This window comes from Herpailurus yagouaroundi, unplaced genomic scaffold, assembly GCF_014898765.1.
Source record: "Herpailurus yagouaroundi ecotype Mexico unplaced genomic scaffold, PumYag 100, whole genome shotgun sequence".
Classification (NCBI taxonomy): Eukaryota; Metazoa; Chordata; class Mammalia; order Carnivora; family Felidae; genus Herpailurus; species Herpailurus yagouaroundi.
This window is the reverse complement of record NW_024412391.1, coordinates 84,937,171-84,961,211: the sequence shown is the minus strand read 5'-3', so window position 1 is coordinate 84,961,211 and position 24,041 is coordinate 84,937,171. Positions and strand designations below refer to the sequence as shown.

Genomic DNA, 24,041 nt, shown 5'->3' with positions numbered 1-24,041 from the left:
TAAGCTACCCTAGCTCTCTTTTAGTTACTATTTGTATTAAATATATATATTTCCATCCTTTCACTTTCAAGCTCTTTGTGTCTTTGGGTCTTAAGTTGAGTCTTATAGACAGCATATAGATGAATCCATGTTTTGATCCATTCCACCAAGTTCTGCCTTTATATTGGACAATTTACTCCACATACATTTTAAAATAATTACCAATTCAAAAGGAATTATTTCTGCCATTTGGCTGTATGTTTTCTGTATGTCCTATGTGTTATTTTCCCTCCATTACTGGCTTATTTTGTATTTGATATTTTTGTGTGTAGTGCACCATTTTTATTCCTTTTTGTTCTGTAATTTAAAATAATTTTCTTAGTGGTTACCTTGAGAATTACAATTAGCATACTTAAACTTATAACAACCCTGTTTGAATAATATCAATTTAGTTTCAATAGTATACTCTACTCCTATTCTTTTATATAATTATCATCACAGATTGTACTTGTTTGTATACAGTGTGCCCATAAACATATGTTTATCGTCATTATTTTATCATTGTCTTTTATATATTCTAGGAGAACAAGGGGGAGTTAGAAACCAAAAATACAATTTTACTGGTTTTCACATTTACTTATGTAGTTGTTGTTACCAATGTGCTTTGTTTCTTCACATGGCTTTGAGTTATTGTCTAGGGTCCTCTCATTTCAGTTTATTTTTTTAATGTTTATGTTTGAGAGAGAGAGAGAGCACGAGCAAGGGAGGGGCAGAGAGAGAGAGGGATACAGAGGATCCAAAGCAAATTCCGTGCTGACAGCAGAGAACCCAATATGGGGCTCAAATTCAGGAACTGTGAGATCATGACCTGAGCCAAAGTAGGGCACTTAACTGATCAAGGTACCCAGATGCCCCTCATTTTAGTTTAAAGTACTCCCTTTAGCATTGCTTGTAGACAGATCTATTAGTAACAAACTCCTTTAGTTTTTGTTAACTTGGGAATGTCTTAATTCCACTTTTACTCCTGAAGGATACTTTTGCCAAATATAGAAATCTTGGTTGACAGGTTTTTTGTTTTTGTTTTTGTTTTTGTTTTCCTCTCAATACTTTGAATGTGTTATCCCACTGCCTTCTGGTCTCCGTGGCTTATGAGAAACAAGCTGTTATTGAGGATTCCATGTACATAGTAAGTCATTTCTTTCTTAGTAATCTTAAGATTCTTTGGTTTTGGCTTTTGACAATTTGACTATAATGTGTCTCAGTGTGGCTTTCTTTGAGTTTATTCTGCTTGTGATTCTTTGAGCTTCTTGGATGTGTAGATTAAGGAATTTCATTATATTTGGGAAGTTTTCAGCCATTATTTCTTCAAGTATTCTTCCTTTTCCTTCAGGAATTCCCATAATGCATATGTTGGCCTAAATGATAGTGTCCCAAAGATCCCATAGACTCTGTCCACTTTTGTTCTTTTTCTTTCTTATTTCAACTCCTAAGACAGGAAACTTCTTACTGGCCTATCTTCTAGTTCACTGATTTTTTTCTTCTGCCTGCTCAAATTTGTTTTGAACCCCTCTAGTGAATATTTCAATTCAGTTATTGCATTTTTCAGCTCTGGGATTCCTAGTTGGTTTATTGTTAGTTTCTCTTTATTCATATTCTCATTTTGTTCATACATTATTTTTCTGATTTCCTGATTTCCTTTAGTTTTTGTCCCATTGTTTCCTTTAACTCTTTGAGCATATTAAGACAGTGATTTAAAGTCTTTATCCAGTTAAGTCCAATGTCTGGGCTTCCTCAGGGATAGTTTCTGTCAACTTTTTTTCCTGTGAATGGACCATATTTTCTATTCTCTGATTTTTTTGTTGCTGTTATTGAAAATTGGACATTCAATTATTACAGTGTGGTAACTCTGGAAATCAGATATTCCCTTTTCCCCAGGGTTTGCTTTTGATCGGTGAAGACTTGGTTTGTGTTAAGCCAATGTTTTAACTAAGACTTCCTTGAAAGTCAGGAGTTGAAAAACAACAACAAACCACTTCTCCAAGTCTTTGTAGATTGACTCTGTGCTGCAGCATTTCAAACACTTAGCCAGGCCTTTTACAATTCTGTCTCAGCCTTAACTTCCTGTTTGTACTGAGCCTACCTATCAGCCAGTAGTGAAAACACAGGTTCTCTCAAATATTTTCCAAATATGTATCCCCAGTATGCATTACTGCTTTTGAATGCCCCAATTTCCCCAGGAAAATCCCCCTCCCCAGCTTTTCCTCCCTGGCTTTAGGTGCTCCATTGTATGTCTCAAACATAATCTTTGGCCTCAGACAGCAGTGGGGTTTTTGATCACCATGCAGTGTTATTCTTTTAATGTGCATTTATTTTTGAGAGAGAGACAGAGAGCATAAGCAGGGAAGGGGCAGAGAGAGAGAGAGGGGACAGAGGATCCCAAATGGACGCTGTATTGATTGCAGAAAGCCCAGGGTGGATCTCGAACTCATGAACTGTGAGATCACGACCTGAACAGAATTGGACGCTTAACCAACTAAGCCACCCAGGTGCCCACCATACAGTGTTTTTAATCAATGCCCAACACCTTTCTTCCCTGAGTTGTCTCCAGGTTTGGTGAAATAGAGATGAGTGCCTTGTGTTATCCTTCAGGTAGCCTCTAGATAGGTTAGAACAGAAAAACACACAGTAATTTGCAAATGGTATCTGTTCTATTCTCTCTGGAGCCAGAGACAAGGGTTACACACCAGGAATAGGCTGTGATCTTCAAGACTGTCACCATGCTGGGGAAGTGTAGGGTACATTAAAATGTCACAAAACGATATCATTTTTAAGTTGGCTTTTTGTTGATTCAGCACACACCTGGCTGTAAACCTTTGGTGTTTTCCAGAGTTCTGATAAAGTTGGTTCTGACAGCTTCTGGTTGTTTATTCCTGCGGAAGGATGGGAGCTTGGAGCCGCCTGCGTCACCATCTTGCTGACATCACTCCAATGGAGCCCTCTTGACCTGCCCCTGCTCTAAGGGCCACGCTTACTCTTAACTCAGATGCCTTCTTCCCAACAGGACCAGAACAGAACTCATATTTTCTTCCAACCTACTTCTCTCTTCTGGGTTCTTTGTCTGGAAATGGTTAGGTCATTTCCTCAGTTACTCAGGCCAGGAAGCTTTTATTTTTCCCACTTATTTGGTAGAGTGGTAGTCAGTCATCAAGTCTTGATGACTTCTAACAATTCTCCTATCATTCCCCTTATCACCAACTCACCATTTCTACCTTAGTTCGGGTTGCTGTAATCTTTCATGTTATTTCAATGCCTCCTGCCTGGAGAGCCTGCATCTCATTTTCCCTCTCCATCTCCTCCATGGAGCACTTACCCCTATGTGCTTACCCCCTAAGAACCGTAGAACACATGTTAATTTTCTATCTCCTTCTTTTAGAGTTCTAGAGTTTCAGGACAAGAACTGTGTACATTCAGTCTTGCAACAACGTCTGGCATATAGCAAGAGCTGCATAACTTATTCTTGAATGTCTAAAACAGGCCAACAATACCTTAAGGTGATATGATAGAGTATAGTAGATATGGTATCGTAGACATAGTAAGACAGAAACAAGCAATGTGTCTTTATACATAAGCATCAAGTGTATGCATATATGATAGTTTCGAAACTTTAAAAACTGAATTCTTGGGATGGGCTCAGTCAGTTAAGCATGGACTCTTGGTTTCGGCTCAGGTCATGAATTTGCAGTTTGTGACTTTGAGCCTCGCGTCTGGCTCTTCACTAACAGTGCAGAGCCTGCTTGGGATACTCTCTCTCCCCCTTTCTCTTTGCCCCTCCCCCACTCACTCTCTCTGTCTCTCTCTCAAAATAAGTAAACTTAAAATTAAAAAAAATAAATAAAAAAGCAACAACACTGAATTCTCTTTCTTGCTTCCTTACCTCTGATTTTGAAAATCCTCCTTATTTCTCAAGACTGATTTCATTCCTTACCTTCTCCAACGCCTAACCATCAAACATACACCTGTCAATTCAGCACTTAATTATACACTAATTTGAAATCCTCTATATTATTCATAATGCTCCCCTCATCAAAAAAGGAGGGATATGCAGATGTTAGCATAGATCTACACCAGATTGCTAACATCTATCCCCACGTAGTCATCCATCAGTGACATGTTTAATAATGTACTGTCCCATAGTGATTATAATCAGATGTTGTTTCTGTGAGTTTTGTCTCCCCATTAGATTTGCCCTTTCCTGAAGGTAACAACCTTCACTCAGCCATTTTTTTTTTTTTGTATCAACCAAGAACCTACAGTTCAAGCAGACACACAATACATATTTTCCCAACATAAATGTTTATGGGTTGTACACTCATGCCTCGGTCTGTAATTGAGTGAGACATATGGAATGAGACTCCCTTTGCCCAAATTTATTTTTATTTTATGCATCTAATATTTTCATACAATGTACTTATACCTGGAGAAATATAGCCTAAATGACAATATTAAGGGAAAAAGGTACTCTTCTCTCCCCAAGGAACCTGGCTGGGTGTGGATGGGGTTCTCCACTTCACACTGCTTGCTCATTATGTTCTGGATACTAACTCTCAGTTTGGGTCATCCAAGGGGGGACAACCCTCGACATGTGAAGAGGCCATATACAGTCCTATTCCAGTCAGCAGTCAGAGCCACACAAGTGTATGCGAGCCCGCTTTAAAAATAAAGAAGGAAAGTAGGTTTTATGGGAAAAGTCACTTAACTTAGGCTCTGTCTCCCACATGGCCCAGGACAGAAAAGTTTTCAAGCTTCCTATCAACAGCTAAGCAAACTCAATCCATATACATATTATGTAGCTTCAAGGCTGTTATGGAATAGCACAGTGTGTCTGGCAAGAAATAAAGTTTGATTCAGACATATGGGAAAAGTTCTGGTCCTTCTGGGACAGTCTCGTCCTGGGCTCAATCACAGTAACAAGCAAAGAAAAGAAAACAATCATTTAAAAGGTACCGTACTTTAGTTTCCCTCAGGGTTCTCGGGAACCAACACTTCAAACATTTGATTGATGGTCTCCATTGCTTCATGGATATTAGATGATCCATGGACAGCATTTTTCAAAACACTTGTTCCAAACTGGGCTCGGATAGAATCTGGGGACAGTAGTTTTGCTTCATCTGGGTCTACAGGACCCATCAATCGTCTCCAGTCTGAAACAGCATTCCACTTGGTCAGAATCATGACCAAAGACAGACCTCTGCAAAGAAGAATGCTTTCAGAAGATTTTGGCTATTTACACCTGTAGAGATTGCATACACAGCTAAACACAGAATGCCACACTTGGTCTTTATTCTTTGTCCTTGTCAGTGTGATTTTGTGGGGTTTTTTTTAAGTTGTTTTAATGTTAATTTGTTTTTGAGAGAGAGAGAGAGAGAGAGAGAGAGCACATATTAGTGGGGGAAGGGGCAGAGAGAGAGGAGACAAAGAATCCCAAGCAGGCTCCACACTGTCAGCACGAAACCCAGTTGATCTCACAACACAGGGCTTGATCTCACGAACCATGAGATCATGACCTGAGCCCAAATCAAGAGTCAGACGTTTAACCGACTGAGCCACCCAGGCGCCCCTTGTACTTTCTGTTTTTCCATTTCTCCCCCTTCCAACAGGTTTTTGTGCTGCATGAGTGCTATAGGTTAAGTCTAGAGATATATGTCAGACACTGTTCCAAGTATGTCCAATGTACTAATTATATAACCCTCACAACACACCTATGAGATGGATGCTATTATTATCCCCATTTTATAGATAAGGCAATCAAGGCACAGATTAAATATGTTGGCAAAACAGAAACTTAAAACCAGAAATTGAAACCCATATCACCTCTATATAATGTTGAAGACCTACAGAAATAGAGGAAGAAAGGAAGGAAGGAAGGAAAGAAGGAAGGAAGAAAAGAAGGAAAGAAAGAAGGAAAGAAGGATGGGTAAGGAGAAGGGAAGGAAGGAAAGAGAGAAGAAGATAGAGAAAGAAGAAAACAAAGAAGAATGAACTCCAAATATTAACAGGGTGTCTTTGAATGAATGAAATTAGATGGAATGTTTTCATTACATTTTGTATTTTTCAGTTTCTATAATGAATATTTACTACTTTTATCGTGCAAAGGACTATATATCAGAAACTTACTCAGATAACACTTCCAATACATCTTTATAAAAGTCTTTTCTTTTTATTTTTGAGTACATTTTGTCTGCTGCTTCTTCATTTAGGAGCATTTCCTTCATCTGTGTGATTTCAAATCCAGCCTCTTTAATATATTTCAAGATCTCCTCTAGGGAAAAGAGATATTTGGTAATCTTGCAGAATGCCTCCACTTTTGTTCCATGTTCAAGTAGACTGAAATAACTATGGAAAGTAATCAATTTACTTGCATAGTGTGGCTTAAAAAGCAAAAACTATGCAAAATGAAATTGAACTGAAAAGCACCATGTTAATACATTAATGCAGATGTTCAATCTCTGAGGTGCACCTTTCCAGGATGCACTGACAACATCTCATAGACTATAAGGAGAGGGGAAGGGATGTGCCTCTGTGCCGAAAGTGAAGTCATGTTTTCACGTCCATGCTACAAATGTCAAGGAACTCCTTGCTAGATATGGATTGAAGCAGGGAGCCGATCTGAACTCTTCTCTCTGAAGTAGCAAGGCATCATGGAGGGAATTGAATAAAGTAAATCTTGTCAAAATCTCACCAGCCGCCTAACCTTTAAGGGCTACATTTAGTGAGCCAACTGAGGGATTGGGCGCTTTCTGGTAAAACAGTCTTTTCTTTGGTCCAACACTTAGAAGTGTTGTGCTGGTTGCTAAAGGTCAAGTTGGGCATGACCAATAGAAAGACTGAAGAAGGCTGGACTTCTATAAGGGGGGTCACCAGGATCTGCCCTAGGTGGGGGGCACTGTGGGAACAAATGTGAATGGAACATTAACACTTCTTCTAGATATTGTCTGCTTAGAGGGCCTGGCCTGGAAACACAGCTTGTAAAGAAAGAGCAATATATAAAGGCTCCTGCAACCACAGACAAGTAAACCATTAACTCTCTCTGGGAAGGTCAGAGATGACTTCCAGAAAGGCCAATCTTTGTGTTAAGTACAGAAACGGTAAGAGATGATCACCAAGCAGACAAGTAGAGAAAGAACATTGTAGGCACAGTGCAGAATTTCAAAAAAATAACGTTAATGACAACACTATGCATTAACATTTATGAGAGGGGCGCCTGGGTGGCTCAGTCAGTTAAACGTCTGACTTCGGCTCAGGTCATGATCTCACAGTTCTTGAGTTCAAGACCTGCGTTGGGCTCTGTGCTGACAGCTTCATAAAAAATGTGTCTCCTTCACTCTCTGCCCCTCCCTGGCTTTCTCTCTCTCTCTCTCTCTCTGTCTCTCAAAAATAAATAAACATTAAAAATTTTTTTAATAAAATAAAATCTATGGGATAATCAGAAGATTAAACCAGTAATCAAGGAAAACATATAACTTCAAAATTTTACATTGACAAAAATAAGATAATGAAAATAAATGAATTAAAGATCTAATTTAAAAAGCTAGAAGAACATTTTTTAAAACTACTAGAGAATCAAAGGAAGGTGAAAATTAAAAAAAAAAAACAACAACAACAACAGAAAGTAATGAGTTAGAAAAAGAGAACTAACTCCTAAATAAATCAAATTCTATTTGTTTGAGAGACAACAAACTAAGAAATGACAGGGTAGAAATAACCATTGAAACCAGGCCCAGAAATTTTCACGGGAAAGATTTCATGGGAAATCTTCAAATAGCAATCCCACTGCTGCTTAAACTCCTCCAGAGTGCCGAAGACAAAGACATTCACATTTTTTATGAAGTATTACATTGTTATTTAACCTTCCACAAAAAAAATGAAAAGGACGGACCAATATCATTGTCAGTCTCAATGTGAAAAATTCCAAATAAAATATATGCAACTAGAATCCAAAAGCACATTTAAAAAATACCTCACGATTAAGTGTAATTTATACAGGAATGGAAGAATGACTTGATATTAGAAATATCATTAATATGATCTTTCGTGGTAATATATCTATGGAGAAAAACATCGTCATCTCCATCAACTCTAAAAGGACTTGAACAAAATTCGTCATCATTTTGATTATGAGGGAGACAGAAAGAAGGATGAGGGAAGGAGGGAGACAGAACAAATATGACAAGAGCTAATTGTTACATCGAGATCAAGGGATATGGGTGTTCATTGCATAGTTTGAAAATTTTCACAAAATTTGAAGGGGATGTATACATTGACTTTCATTTCCAAATATTTACCTCTTTGTTCCTGTGTTACATGAGGTTTAATCAGTGCTAAAGTCTGTTGAGGAGGAAAGAAATATTGTATTTCCTTTTCAGCAGTTTCTAACGAATCACTTCCATACAGCTGGTTGATAGGCAAACCTTCCACTGCAAATTGCACGCATAAGCTTTGAAAATGAAGTCAAGAACTATTAGAGCATCACATAACACAGTATAAGCCAACACAACAGAACACTATTTATATGAATTGTTCAAAAGTTATCAAGCAACTCATTCCTGATCTAGACATTATGTGAAAGGCAATAGTGACAGAGTGGCTTGGAGCATACTACTTCCTTATAAGGAGGTAACAGTCATCAGGAAGACAGAGCATGAACATTTAAATAACCACGATGTGAATATTCACAGCTGACTCTGAAAGAACGAACGGATGCCTTGGTGCGGTGAAAATGCAGACTGTACAATCCCGGTTGCACTACTCGCTAGCTATGTGTCATTGAGCAATTACTTAACCTCTCTGTGCTTGAACCGTCCCAAATACAAATAATAAAACTGTTCTGGAAGGAGATTTTTGAGGGTGGAATCAGATGATACATTTGAAACATATGGTGCCTATTAAGCTCTCCATATTCATTTCCCTTCTGTCATCACTAAATATTATTGAGCTCTAGAGATGGTATTTGACTCTATAACGTGGATCCCGAATCACAAACACTGAATCCAAAAGATACCGCAATGGAACCGTCCAGCAGAGCAAGTACGGTGATAAAAGAGGAGCATACAGGATGGGTTCATGTAAAGAGGCAAGAGTGAGGTTGATGGTACTGGGTATGTTGGGTTAGGCAGTTTAGTCTGGATCTGCTTCCTCTACCATAGAGGAATACATACACTTCCTAAATCAATTGTTGCTCCTTGATGTTTTTTTCAGTTGCCCTTTTTCCTGTCTCTTTATCTATATATGGTTCAGTAGAGGATACACACACTGCTTATTTCATTCTCTGCCCTTTACACATAGTCCTGAATTGCCAACCCACAAAATCCAGCCACAGCGAATAATGTCCTTTCCTGTTAATGACCTGACTTTACTGGTCATTGGCTTTCGGTCCTCAGACCCTCTTCTTGCCTCTCTGCTTTTACTGATGCATTCAGATTTCCTTTTTGCCTTATCCGACTTGAACATCCCACTTGATCCTTGGCGGTTCTCTCACCTCTGATTTGAAGATGTTTGCAACCCAAGACCCTTGGAGCCTGGGATTCCAGGGTTAGGGGATTTGCACAATGAATGTATAAGGTGTCACCTAACATATCACCAGCACTTACTCTGTTCACTGCAGAGAACAACCAGCCCCTCCGTGGTGCCGTTAGACATGATTATTGAGAAAAGTGTGTGTGAAGGGGAGGATAGGACAGAGGGAGTAGGTGATGAGTGTGAGGGTTGCTGTGTTTCTCCTTTATGCAAGTGACCTTATTTCAGATTAAGCCAGGCAGTGCTGAATCTGACCCAAGTGCAGGAAAGGGCAGAGCTCTGCTGAGTTATTCTAACAGCAACCTGAAGGAACTGGGTGGAGCCACGGAAACTGGGAAAGGAGGAACCAAAGATAACAGTCAAGATTAGCTGTGAACTTGTAGCAACATAGGGAGCATAAGGGCTTTGGTTGGAATCCTCACAATAATAGTGGGGTAGGGAGGAACAGTTACTGAGCGCCTGCCTTCACCGGGAGAATGCACCTCCGTGCTGGTGCACTACCTTCACACTTGAAAGTGTAATTTCTAGAACAGTATGGCTAGAAGTGTAGGCCTTGTGTTGATAGGAATTCCTGTCTCGAATGCTATACCTTGCCTTTCATGCTACGTTTCATTAAGTGATTCTATGGCATTCTGCTCATACTACTTATAGACTGTCTAACCCTATTATCCTTTATGGTAATTGTAGGGCTAAATAAGGGGTAAAATGTGTCCATGCAGAACAAGTCAGATTCCAGATATCCTACCCAAAAGAAAACATTTCAACGGTTACATGTGATGCTTCATTAGTACTGTTATTTATTATACCAACACGTATGGCAAGTTTTCTGTATCTGATAGAGCATCTCTGTTCTTGCTCACTTGAAGGATGGGCCTTTCCTCTCCTGAATTGATTCCTACCAAGGCCAAGAGATGGGTACACCACTTACTTCCCATTCCCACACCAGGCATCCCAAAACCTTCATCTGCAAAGCCTTGGCTCTATTTGAGCTGCCATTGGGCTGGGCCTCCAGTCACAATCAGGGAAAGTAGTTTTTCGAGAGCCTCTCTTGGACTGGAGCTGTGGCTCTTGTACCCGCATCCAAAATAAAATTAAAGTGTCTCCCATGAAAAAAGTTTGGGACCCACGGTATGAATCCTACCTCTCTGGAAGAGATGTCTTGGCTTTTTCAACACTGCTGGGCCCAATTAACTCTTTCCAGTGTTGTAAACAATTGTCTCTCAATAAAACAAGGGCTAGAGATGGACCACTGTTAAAAGGAAAAAAAAGCTGTATATTATGGCTCAGTAGCTAAATATGTATAGATAATACAAGTCGAGATAATTCTTTTACCAAGACTAAGACTAATTTCCATTGGTGTACTCCCAAGAGTATATTGAGCACCTTATACAAGTATGGAAGCAGACTAGGGAAGGGAAGAGAAGGACCTTGGTTCTGATAGATAGGTTCCTATATAGTATTCCCATATTCCTGCTGATTCATGTACCCTTGCTGGATTTCTGTCCCAGCTGCTATTTCACTTACCCTTCCAGAAACCTGACAGATTTCTAGCATCTTATTCTCCTTGGACTAATGATCGCTAGGACTACCAAAACCCTCGAGAGTCAGTGAGTTCTCTACTTGGACATGATGTCACACACCATAGATTTCTGGCACTCGACTCAGCGGATTCCAGTGACTTTACCTGGGCCTTTCCATTGCTCCAGTAGCATTCCAGGGGGACGAGAGCAGATGAGACAGTTGAGCAGAGACTTGAGGTGGGGGTGAGACTGGCAAAGAAGGAGACTCAGCACATGGTTACAGAACTGAGAGGTGTGGCAGCTTGACCAGGGCAGGTTCAGAAGAAGATTTAAATGATTCAAAACTCAACCAAACGAACCACAAGAGACTCTTAAAGACAGAGAACAAACTGAGGGTTGATGGAGGGACGTGGGTGGGGAATGGGCCAGATGGGTGACGGGTACTAAGGAGGGCACTTGTTGGGATGAGCACTGGGTATTGTACGGAAGTGATGAATCACTGAATTCTACTCTGAAACCAAAATCGCACTGTATGTCAACGAACTAGAATTTAAATGGATAAATAAGACTAAATCAGATTGCACCTTCTAAACCTGAAATCTACTTTACCTGGTCATTTTTTTTATAAGATTTTCAAAATAATCTTCATTTTCATATTCCTTGCACAGTGTTTGTGCTTCTTCTTCTGACAATACGATTGGTCTCTGCATCAGTATTTTAAAGCCTTCATCATGGATGATACCTAAAACATTCTCTAAATAAAAAGTCACATGATAAGTGTTAAACTGATGGGTTGCTGGCTATCCATACCAGACTGAATGTATTATTATGAAGGCATATAATGCCTCTCATCCTCATATGAAATTTAGAAGTTGGCAAAAATAGCTTCTCAGATTTTAAGGTGAACAGCATTGTTAAGGTGAACGTACCAAATTATGATTTATGACGCTGTGTCTGATTTTTCATCACACAGGAATCACACACATGCATACACACAAGCAGAGGTGTCTCACTAGTAAACCTTTTCCTTAGGTGCACATACGAGCATGTGTGTGGGTATAGACAGTAACCAAAATAACAAGTTAACACAATTACAGAAGTATGTGTAAACAGTTTATATCTTCGCTAGCCCTATTTTACTTGTCCCACTTGGGGAGAAACACAATGATTGGAAACCCAAAAGTATTTCTCAGTCTCCTCCTTCTCTGGAGCACGTCCCACTGTGCTAGTCTAGAAAATGCAATATTCAACTTCTCCAACCTCCCTTATGGACAGGTGGCGATGCTGCCCAGATCTGGTCAATGATACACAAAGGACCTGGACTGGGGCTGCTTCTGAGAGAGGTACCCGGGGGGACGGCTTCCCTGCCCTACACCACCTTCTGTCCTGTCTAAGGCATTTCAGCGACATGAGGCCTGGAGCTGTGAGGCCATCTTGTAACAAAGAAGGCAAAACCCAAAACACAAATGCTGACTCGGGGCCCGGACAGCACTGGGCCCCGCTCAAAGCCAAAAATGCAACCTAGCTGAAAATGCATCCTCTCCCCTGTTGGGCATGGAATAGAGTTAATGGACTCAGCCTAAGCAAACCATTGTCAGGAAAGAGTAAAACAAACAAGAAAACATACAAGTTAATAGAGTTTAAGCAATAATTTGCTTCAGAACGAGCTCACAGACAAGAGGAGGAAAATACAGAATGTTTACATAGTTCTTGGATTTTAAAAGGTAGAATCCTGGGGTGCCTGGGTGGCTCAGTGGGTTAAGTATCAGCTCAGGTCATGATCTCACGGTTCGTGGGTTCAAGTCCCATGTCCAGCTCTGGGCTGATAGCTCAGAGCCTGGAGCCTGCTTCAGATTCTGTGTCTCCCTCCCTGCCCCTGTCCCCTTTCCTCCTCCCTGCTTCCCTTTCCCTCCTCCTCCTTCCCTCCTCCCCAGTCCCCCCCCCCCACAAGCTCATACTCTCTCTCAAAAATAAACATTAAAAAAAATATTTTTTAAGGAGGAATCCTTAGAGGAGACTGAAATAATTTGTAAGGTTTTTGCATTGCTGAATTAAAAAAACAAAAACAAAAACAAAAAACGTTTTCTCATATGAGGGTACCTAGTGGCCAACAGTTTAAAAGTGACAGCAAATCCTCAAACAGTTTGCATAGGATGGCTTCTTGTCATGGCTTATGAGAAAAGCTGAGGAAAAATATTTAGGGAAAGCAAAGCTCCATAAAGTTAAAGAAACTAGACTCAATGAGCCTCTCCTTAGTTGGCACTCTCTCAGATGGGTGATCACAAGAATTACAACACAACACAGAGGGGCCTCAGTTTCCAATGATTAAAGCAAAAAGCATGGGGAGTACCACTATTTGCAAGATGGTATTGCGTTTCCTTGACCTCATTACTCGAGGATTCGGTTCTGCTTCAAATTCCAATGTAGACAAATATGATAGATATCATAATAAATATTTTATTTTGTTGCATAGTGTCCATGAGGCTTTTCAGACGTCACCTCAAGTAATTCAGTGATGCCACATTCAGTGGCAGGTGTGGGGATGCAGAGAACTCCTAGACAAAGCACCTAGCAATTGTATGGTTGCTTCGTGGAATAACCTCATCCATAAAAATCATACTTCAAAGCCTAGAGCACTTTGCTATCTTCTATCTCCTCTATCACAGACAAATCGCTAAGTCAGGTGGTTAGTAACCAAATAAATATGGAAAAACCAGTTCATTCTTTTTTAAAAAATATTTATTTATTTATTTTGAGAAAGAGAGAGAGAGAGAGAGAGAGAGAGAGAGAGAGAGGCAGAGAGGGAGGGAGAGAAAATCCCAAGCAGGCTCCATGCTAACAGCGCAGAGCATGACATGGGGTTTGAACCTATCAACCATTAGATCATGACCTGAGCCAAATAAGAGTCAGACATTGAACCGACTGAGCCACCCAGGTACCCCAAAACCAGTTCATTCTTTTCTTTTTTTTAATGTTTTATTTTTGAGAGAAACAAAGAGTGAGAGCGAGGGAGGGGCAGAGAAAGAGGGAGACACAGAATCCGAGGCAGGCTCCAGGTTCTGAGCTGTCAGCACAGAGCCCAATGTGGGGCTCGAACTCTTGAACCGTGAGATCATGACCTGAGCCAAAGTCGGAGGCTTAACTGATTGAGCCACCCAGGTGCTCCATGACCAATTCATTCTGATATAGCTACAAAATCTTGGAAATTTTTGAGTAATGAGGGAAAATTCCACAAGTATCTAAGTGAAACAAACAAAACATAACAAAAACTGAATTATCTGCAAAGAAACAAAAACCAGGCTGAAAACAGACTTTCCTCCTCAATGCAAAAAGTCTATAGGTTTGGGGATGGGGGATTTATTTCTTAAAAATATACAGTCAGGTAAGTTTCCTTTATACACAAAGGTAACAAAAGATATTCTAAAATATGCCAGCGTTCAGAAAACGAAAGAAGTACATATCTTTTTCAAAAACGTGTTTAAATATATATGCTTCAGGTGTGGGGTGCCTGGGTGGCTCAGTCGGTTAGGCGTCCGGCTTCAGCTCAGGTCATGATCTCACGGTTTGTGAGTTCAAGCCCCACGTCTGGCTCTGCACTGACAGCTCAGAGCCTGGAGCCTGCTTTGGATTCTGTGTCACCCTCTCTCTCTGCCCCTCCCCACTCACGCTGTCTCTCTCTCACTCTCTCTCTCTCAAAAATAAACATTAAAAAATTAAAACATAAATATATATATATATATATATATATATATATATATATATACACACACTTCAGGTAACAGAAAATATAACTAAGTGATTAAAAAGTGGGAAATTAATAGATCTAAGGACTGTGGGAACAGGAAAACCAATTTATATAAGAAAAATTCTAAACATACCCGTTGTAAACCTGACCATAAACAAGATATAAATTGCAAAATATTATCAAAAGATAAGATATGCATCGTAAAAGTAACATCACCACCACCATCGGTATACTAAAACTTCAAACAACAGTCACAAAAATTAAGACCACAGATATTATAACTGGGGTGGGGTTGAGCATGGAGAGAGGAATAAAACTCTGCTACACTCCATCTTGTGGGATGGAGACTTGGGAGGATATCCCCATTTTAGGAGGCTTCTTCATTTTGATTTTGCTTTTTCCCTCTCCTGGACCTACTAGAAGGCAAGCCCCAGCTGTGAAATGTACTGTGAAGGGAGCGGAGGCCCTGCAAGCACCTAAAACTGAGAGCAAGTCCTTCCCTCTGACCAGTGAGACTGGGAAGAGGGGCCTCTGTGGACTGAACAGTGTGGGAAAAACCCTGTTACTTTTTTTCTCACCCCCACTTTTTTCTCACATTTAGGAGGCAGTCCTAAACGTGGGCTGTGCCCAATCGCACAGGGAGGCTAAAACCCCAGATATCCATCCAGAGGACAAAGAACAGAGGCTTATGAGATACAGCCAGAGATGGTGGGGACTGGGGGGGAAAGCGACTGACTAAACCTGTGTTTGAAGTAGTGGACTGACCCCCCCCCAAGCAATGACTATGGTTGGGCTGATAAGTGGCAACTTAGTGGCTTGAGAATTGAACTTCAGTATCGAGCATCACCTAGGTTTCCGAGTGAGCTCTAAGCTGTGAAGTCCAGAATAGCATACAAAAACTTTGAAAATGCAACTGACATTGGAAACAACCCATAGAAAGTGGGATGGGACATGTGGTCTTAACCTGACCAACTGACTTCTGAAACAAACAAGAAGTCAACATTCTCTAGAAGACTTTAACACGATTCATCAGTCTCATAACAATACTCAAGTGACCAAGAAGTAAAATACAATACAAAATTATGCAACCTATAAAGAACTAAGCAAATCTTGGGGCACCTGGGTGGCTCAGGCAGTTGAGCCTCCGACTCTGGACTTCAGCTCAGGCCATGATCTCATGGTTCGTGGGTTCGAGCCTCACATCAGGCTCTGAGCTGGCAGTGTGGAGCCTGCCTGAGATTCTCTCTCTCCCTCTCCCTCTGCCCCGTCCCCTGTGTCTCTTTCAAAGTAAATAAATAAAAACTTAAAAAAAAAAAAAAAAAACTAAGTAAATCTCAAGAACTCCAATGTAGATATTGAAATATTCAGATAAAGAATTTGAAGGAGCAATTATAATGCTCCATGAAGTAAGGATGAACACTCTTGAAATGACTGGAAAGATGAAAGTTCTCAGCAGAGAAATAGCAGTTACAAAAATGAACCGAATGAGGTGTGTAAAACTGAAAAACATTACAACTGAAATAAATATTCATTGGATGGGCCGAATGCCAACAAGGAGATCACAGATTTCAATTTTAAAGCTAACACAAGTGAAATGATCCAATCAGAACTACACAGAGAAAACAAATTTAGGCCAAAGCCTCAGGAGTCTGTAGGACAATGTCAAAATATCTAACATTTGTATCTTTGGAGTCCCAGATGGTGAAAGAATTGGCACGGAACAAATAATTTAAAGAAATAATGGCGGAAAATTCCTCAAATTTAGTGAAAGACATTTATAGATTCAAGAAGTTCAAGGAACCCCAAAGTCAAAGATAAGCTCAAAGAAAAGTATACTCACATGCATAATAATAAAGCTGTTAAAAACCAAAGAAAAAATCTTGAAAGCAATCCCCAAAATAAATAAACAAATAAAAAGCTATATTACATATAAGGAAAAAAATGCTTTGAATGACCATGGATGTTTCATTAGATACAAGTAAAGCCAGAAGGCAGTGGCACAACATTTTTAAAGTACTGAAGGAAATGAACTGGAAAACCAGCATTCTATATCGGTACAAATATCTTTCAGGAATGAAAATAAAGACGTTCTGGGGCACCTGGGTGGTTCAGTCAGTTAAGCATCCGACTCTTGGTTTCAGCTAAAATCATGATCTCATGGTTTGTGAGTTCAAGCCCTTCATTGGGCTCTGCACTGACAATGTAAAATCTGCTTGAGATTCTCTCTCCCTCTCTCTCTCTCTCTGCCCCTCCCTGCCTTGTGCTCTGTCTCTCTCAAAAAATAAACTTAAAAAAAATTTTTTTGAAAGAAAGAAAATAAGACATTCTTTGATGAAAGAAAACCAATTGAATTTATTGCCACCAGACCTGCTCTTAAAACAAAAAGTGCTAAAGTTCTTTGAGTAGAAGGGAAATGATATCAGAGAGAAACGTGGAACTTCCAAAAGGAATAGAAGATAACAGTAAATATCTGGGTGAATATAATAAACATTTTCCTCCTCTGAAGTTCTTTAAAAAGTCAGCACTGTTGAAAAGCAAAAAATTACAACACAATTTTTGGTGTCTTAAGTGCATATTGTTAAGTGAAAGCAATCGGTCTGAAAAGGCACATACTCTATGATTCCAACTGTATGACATTCTGGAAAAAGCAAAAACTAGAGACAGCAAAAAGATCAGTGGTCACCAGAAGTTGGGAGGGAGGAAGGGAGAATAGGAAAAGGGATTTTTTTAGGGCAGTGATTCTATTCTGTGTGATACTGTAAAGGGGATACATGACATTATGCATTTATTAAAAACCATAGAATGGGGGCACCTGGGTGGCTCAGTCGGTTGGGCGGCCGACTTCGGCTCGGGTCACGATCTTGTGGTCCATGAGTTCGAGCCCCACGTCGGGATCTGTGCTAACAGCTCAGAGCCTGGAGCCTGTTTCGGATTCTGTGTCTCCCTCTCTCTGACCCTCCCCCGTTCATGCTCTGTCTCTCTCTGTCTCAAAAAATAAATAAACATTAAAAAAAAATTTTTTAAAAAAAACCCATAGAATGTACAAAACAAAGAGTCAACATTATTGTAAACTATGAACTTTAGTTAATAACATTTCAATACTGGTTCATTAATTATAAAAATATTTCACCGTAATATAAGGTGTTAATTGGATAAGCTGTTGGAAGGGGGTGGATAGGGATATGGAAACTCTGTACTATCTTTCTTAATTTTTCTGTAAATCTAAAACCTTTCTAAAATATGGTCTGGTTATTCCAAAAATATGTCCATATTTTAAAGGATTTAAGAAGGAAAACAAAGCTATGACATTCTAACGAAGAAAATTCTAGGCCCAGATAAGTTTCCCTGGTAAATTCTAATAAACATTTAAGAAAGATGTAACATGAATTATACATGATCTCTTCCAGAGAAGAGGACTGACAACTTCTTATCTCACTTTTATAAGGCTTGCATTACCCTGACACCAAAACCAGATAAAGACACCACAAGAAAGGAAAACAACAAATATTTCTCATGAATGTAGACACAAAACGCCTCAACAAAATATTAAAAAAATCAAATCCAGCTATTTTTAAAAAGAACAATATACAACCAAGTGTGGCTTTTCTGAAGGACGCAAGGCCGGTCCAACATTCAAAAATCAAAGTAGTTACCGTATTCTCAAACTCAAGAAAGTAAAATATAATCAGATCAGTAGATACAGAAAAAATAATTGAGAAAACACAATATCTATTCATGATATTAAAAAAAAAAAAAAAAAAAAAACTCCCCAAACTAAAAACAGGTGGGTTTTTAAAAATTAGGTGAGGGGTATATTAGAGCTAATGTTGTGCTTCACGGTAAAAGACCGAGGGCTTTGCTGTAAGGTAAAGTATAAAGCAAGCCTAACATCTTGCTAGCATCCACAGAGAGTTCTCGCTAGTTCAATGAGGTAAGCGGAAGACACTTCCAAAGAAAGAGGTAAAACTGGCTGGATTTGCAGATGATATTACTGTCCCTGTCACGGGCTCTTGGCCTGATATTTTGTCCTGCAAGGGCGCGTGTGACAATGTCTGGAGATATTTTTGGTTATCGTGCTGGGGGCGGAGAGGATGCTAGTGGCATCAAGTGACTAGAGGCCAAGGATGCTATAAACATTTTACAGCGCACACGATAACGCCCCTTTCAACAAAAGAATTATCTAGCCCCCAACGTAAGTAGGTCTGAAGTTGAGAAACCCTGGTCTACATAGAAGTTCCTAAGAAAATTACACCAAAGCTTCTAGAACCAAGTGAGTTTACCAAGTCAAAGAACATAAGGTCAATATACAAATATCAACTGTATTCCCATATACCAGTTATAAAAAAGAACTAAGAGTGTGCATGTATGGTGTGAATTCTTATTCTGTCATATTCCCCCTGCCAGGTGAATATGGGATAAGGTTAAAAATAACTAGCACCCTGGGGAGCCTGGGTGGCTCAGTTGGTTAAAAGCATCCCACTTTGGACTTTGGCTCAGGCCATGATTTCAGAGTTCACCAGATTGAGCCCTGCATTGGCCTCTGGGCTGACAATGTGGAACCTCGTTGGGATTCTCTCTCTCCCTCTCTCTGCCCCTCGCCCACTCACACTCACTCTCTCTCTCGGTCTCAAAATAAACAAACTTAAAAAAATAACTAGCACCCTTCAAGTGCCAGGCACTTTATGTTTTCTCATTTTTTTTAAGTATGCTCTACTCCCAACGTGGGGCTGAAACTCATGATCCCGAGATCAAGAGTCACACACTCCACCAACTCAGCCAGCCAGATGCCCCTCATTTTAATCTTCTGAATTTTATACATGAAGAAATAGACTTGGTAAAGTATCAAATCACACAATTAATGAGGAGGTGCATTAATTCAAGGCATTTCAGATATAAAGTCCAATCTTTATTATATAATAAGTCCTACCATAGTAAAATCTACTTTAACAAATTCAAATGTTAGAAAATAATTTGCAAACTCCTTACCTACAAAAATGTGTTATTCTTTATCATTGAGAAATTAGATTAGTATTAACTAAATTTCTTATTTCAGGTGTTTTCTTCAATGTTAAATTTTAAAATAATAGCCTTTGATGCAATTATACTAGGGTTTATTTATACTTATTTCTTACCTTTCTTTTCTTGAACGAGATCTGGTCGAAGTAATGCCAGGATCTTTTCTAATTTGAGGTTTTTCATACTTTTAAAATCAGGGAAGAACATATCAATAAACTTATTAACGTTAGCTATACCGTCTTCAATATCACAGAGCTGAGATATATGTTGTCTTTCCAGATAATCTTGTAAACTGTGGAAATCCAAAATGTAATTTAAGATTATTGTAAGCTGAAATTTATTTTTTTTTAATTTTTATTTTTTTATATATGAAATTTATTGTCAAATTGGTTTCCATACAACACCCAGTGCTCATCCCAAAAGGTGCCCTCCTCAATACCCATCACCCACCCTCTCCTCCCTCCCACCCCCCATCAACCCTCAGTTTGCTCTCAGTTCTCAACAGTCTCTTATGCTTTGGCTCTCTCCCACTCTAACCTCTTTTTTTTTTTTTCCTTCCCCTCCCCCATGGGTTCCTGTCAAGTTTCTCAGGATCCACATAAGAGCGAAACCATATGGTATCTGTCTTTCTCTGTAAGCTGAAATTTAATAACCATGCCAGAAAATTAAAACTGGTAATAAGTTCACAAATACTTTAATGGTTTAATAAAATAAACAAAAATTAAATTTTCATGTAAAGTTGTATCTATCAAATAAAAAAATATGCATTTAATTCCATTTTTTGTTGAACGAATCCAAAACTCAATTACATGAAATCATGTATGTTTTGACTTTTTGGGAGGATAAAGAAGACCAACATAAAATACGGTTAAACACGTTTTTCTTTCCTTCATGTTAAGCTTTCCAGGTAGTTTCTACTTTTCTTAAGGTCGTCTTTGAGTCAAGGATCATTTAGAAGAACATGGTGTGTTTTCAAATACATAAGACATTTTGGTCATATTAAAAAAAAAATTTTTTTTTAATATTTATTCATTTTTGAGAGAGAGAGAAAGACACAGAGAATGAGCGGGGGAGGGGCAGAGAGAGAGGGAGACACAGAAGCCAAAGCAGCCTCCAGACTCTGAGCTGTCATCATGGAGCCCGATGCAGGGCTTAAACCTACAGACTGTGGGATCATGACCTGAGCCAAAGTTGGCCGCTCAACCAACTGAGCCACTCAGGCGCCCCAGTCATCTTTTTATTGTTTATTTCCAATTTTATTGGATTATAACTAGCAAATGTGTGCGGTGAAATCTTAATTTTAAAAAATGTGTTAAGGCTTTCTTGTAAACAAAGAAAATGTATGTGTGGGATTTAAGGCTACATATATTTATAGAGTATATGTAATTCTATCAGGGCACTTTTTGATGACTATATCTACTTCATAAATGTTGCTTTCACATCATGTCCTTCTTTATTAAATTTAGCACTTGTAATGTTCAATTCTAATACTTTATTTTGCCTGGAGATAGATAGATAGATAGATATCCCTTTAATTTTATTTTTCTTTGTTTCTTTTTAAAAACAAATTTTTTTTTTCAACGTTTATTTATTTTTGGGACAGAGAGAGACAGAGCATGAACGGGGGAGGGGCAGAGAGAGAGGGAGACACAGAATCGGAAACAGGCTCCAGGCTCTGAGCCATCAGCCCAGAGCCCGACGCGGGGCTCGAACTCACGGATCGCGAGATCGTGACCTGGCTGAAGTCGGACGCTTAACCGACTGCGCCACCCAGGCGCCCCTAAAAACAAATTTTTAATGTTTATTTATTTTTGAGAGAGAGAGACAAAGCATGAGCAGGGGATGGGGCAGAAAGGGAAATACAGAATCCAAAGCAGGCTCCAGGCTCTGAGCTGTTAGCACAGAGCCTGACTCAGGGCTTGAACTCATGAACCGTGAGATCATGACCTGAGCCGAAGTTGGATGCTTAACCCCTGAGCCACCTAGGCACCCCTGTGCGTTTCTTTTGAACAGAATGTAGATGAGTGTGTTTTTAAAACTTTTTATTTTGAAAAAATTAAATTGGCAGAAAAGTTGCAAGAGTATGATAATGAACTCTAGATTTACCAACTGTTAGCATTTTGCCACATTTGTTCTCTCTATCCCTCTCATCCCCCTCCCCTCTCCTGTGTGTGTGTGTGTGTGTGTGTGTGTGTGTGTGTGTGTGTGTGTTGACTGAACCATTTAAAAGTAGGCTGCAGATATTTTAACCATTCACCCTCCTAAATACTTCAGGAAAGTTTACTTGATATAAAACTTTTATCTCATAAACTGCTCATATTCAAATTTCACCAATCATAAAATACTGTCCCATCAATAGTAATTTTTCCTAATCCTGGACCATACATTGCATGTAATTGTCCTATCTCCCTGGTCTCTTTTAATCTCTAACAATATTCAGCCTTCTTGTCTTTCATGATATTGACATTTTGAAGAGTCCAGGCCAGTTGTTTTGTGGACTATTCCTCATTTGGGATGGTTTCAAACTACTGGATGGACCAATAGTTTCCTATTACTTTCAGGATACGAATCTGTGTCCTTGTCACAAGATGATATACGCAATGTAAGTTTTTCCTATTGTTGGTGTTATTAATGTAGTTGAAGTGATATCTCCCTTCAAAGCGTTTTCCCCATTGAAAAGCTACCATTTCCACTTTGTAAATAAGAAGAAATCTGAGAGGACACAATCTGAAAGTGTATATATTTTTCACGCAATGGTTTTAGTGCCCATTGAGGATTCTCCTCTGTGTCAATTGTTACTATAATGGTTTTTAACTTTTTTTTAACTTTAACCTTGTAATCTCTGTATTTAATGGGATAATTAACCTTTTCATACTTAGTATAATACCCATATACTTAACTATATTCCTTCCATCTTACTTTATATATACTATTTATTTTAAATTATACTTTCTTCTTTTTTCTTTCTCCCATCTGCTGGTCTGAGCAAGTTGCTATCCATTCCGTGGTATTCCCTTGTTAACATAGAGGTCCCATGTATCCTCATCCACTGCCTTAATGGTCACCATCTTTAACCTGCTTCCGTAACCAAACGCATATGTTCTGAGAATTTCCTGCATCCTGGCACACACTATTTCTCAGCTCTAACACTCCACCCATCTCCACTTCTGCAAACTCGAAAAAGAACCTTAAAATGCTGTTACTTCTTCATCTCGTCTTTCTCCTCTCAGAGGAGAATTGTTTCCCTTCGCTTTTTTCCCTCAGATGGAAGTATCTCTTTTCATTTTTTGTTTGGACAAGTCTTCCCTCAAATATCTTCCAGGAGATATATTCCTAAGCATGTCCCTGAACTTTTTCCTTTGTTCCACTAGGTAAAGGATATCCTGGCTTCATTAAGATGGGGGAGGGGGTCTGTTTCTCTCAGGAGTCTGATGACAAGTCCCATGCCAGCCAGAGATTTGTCCTTGTAAGTAACTTATTCTCAGTTGCTGCCAGACAGGCAGTTGGTGTAAAGGGAATACCTAAAGTGCAAGTCACTGGGGGATGAACTGTCTCTAAGAAATTTTAAACCATTTCTTTTATTTTTTTTTTAAATTTTAATGTTTATTTTTGAGAGAGAAAGAGAGAGAGAGAGAGCAAGCAGGGGAGGGGCAGAGAGAGAGGGAGACATAGAATCCAAAGTGGGCTCCAGGCTCTGAGCGGTCAGCACAGAGCCCAACGCGGGCCTCGAATTCACGAACTATGAGATCATGACCTGAGCTAGAGTCGGACTCAACCGACTGAGCCTCCCAGGCGCCCCTTAAACCAATTTTTAAACTAAAAGTTGGGCTGCTTCTCAGCATCACCATGCACCAGCAATTCTAAATAGCGTTAGTGGTATGTTACTACTCCTCCTTGAAAAAACAAAAACAAAAAACTTTTCTCCACATTCTGAACAATTCCTGTGGTTATAATGTGTTTAATTTTAATAATATATGTGTGGGCTTCAAGTTGGCATTTTTATTATTTACATTTAATAAACAGTGTACTCTAGCTTCTACTCTGCATATAAGAATCAATTCTAAAATAAGAGCTATTGGCAGATTGCAATTTCTGGAATTTATCAGGAAACAGGAATTTTATGTATCTCTATTGACATCCAGTGAAGATCAATTTTGAGAATGTCACTAGCAAATCATCAAAACTTAAGGCTTGCAAACAAAAATTGC

The 24,041-nt window shown here is 39.3% G+C and overlaps 1 protein-coding gene across 7 annotated transcripts in view; it reads right to left on the bottom strand.

Moving 5' to 3' along the window:
• The window catches only part of NME8 (NME/NM23 family member 8), a 108,958-nt gene that overhangs the window by 59,090 nt on the left and 25,827 nt on the right, over positions 1-24,041 (bottom strand). For all 7 annotated transcript variants that reach the window (XR_005789492.1, XR_005789494.1, XR_005789493.1 and 4 more), the window contains exons 11-16: positions 19,950-20,125; positions 11,682-11,826; positions 10,694-10,801; positions 8,322-8,473; positions 6,154-6,298; positions 4,989-5,227 (exon numbers count right to left, since the gene is read on the bottom strand). Coding sequence is in view for 2 of the 7 variants with exons in the window: in XM_040472984.1 (XP_040328918.1) it covers positions 4,990-5,227; positions 6,154-6,298; positions 8,322-8,473; positions 10,694-10,801; positions 11,682-11,826; positions 19,950-20,125 (964 nt within the window). In the remaining 5 variants the exon portion in view is untranslated. The remainder of the gene's footprint in view (positions 1-4,988; positions 5,228-6,153; positions 6,299-8,321; positions 8,474-10,693; positions 10,802-11,681; positions 11,827-19,949; positions 20,126-24,041) is intronic.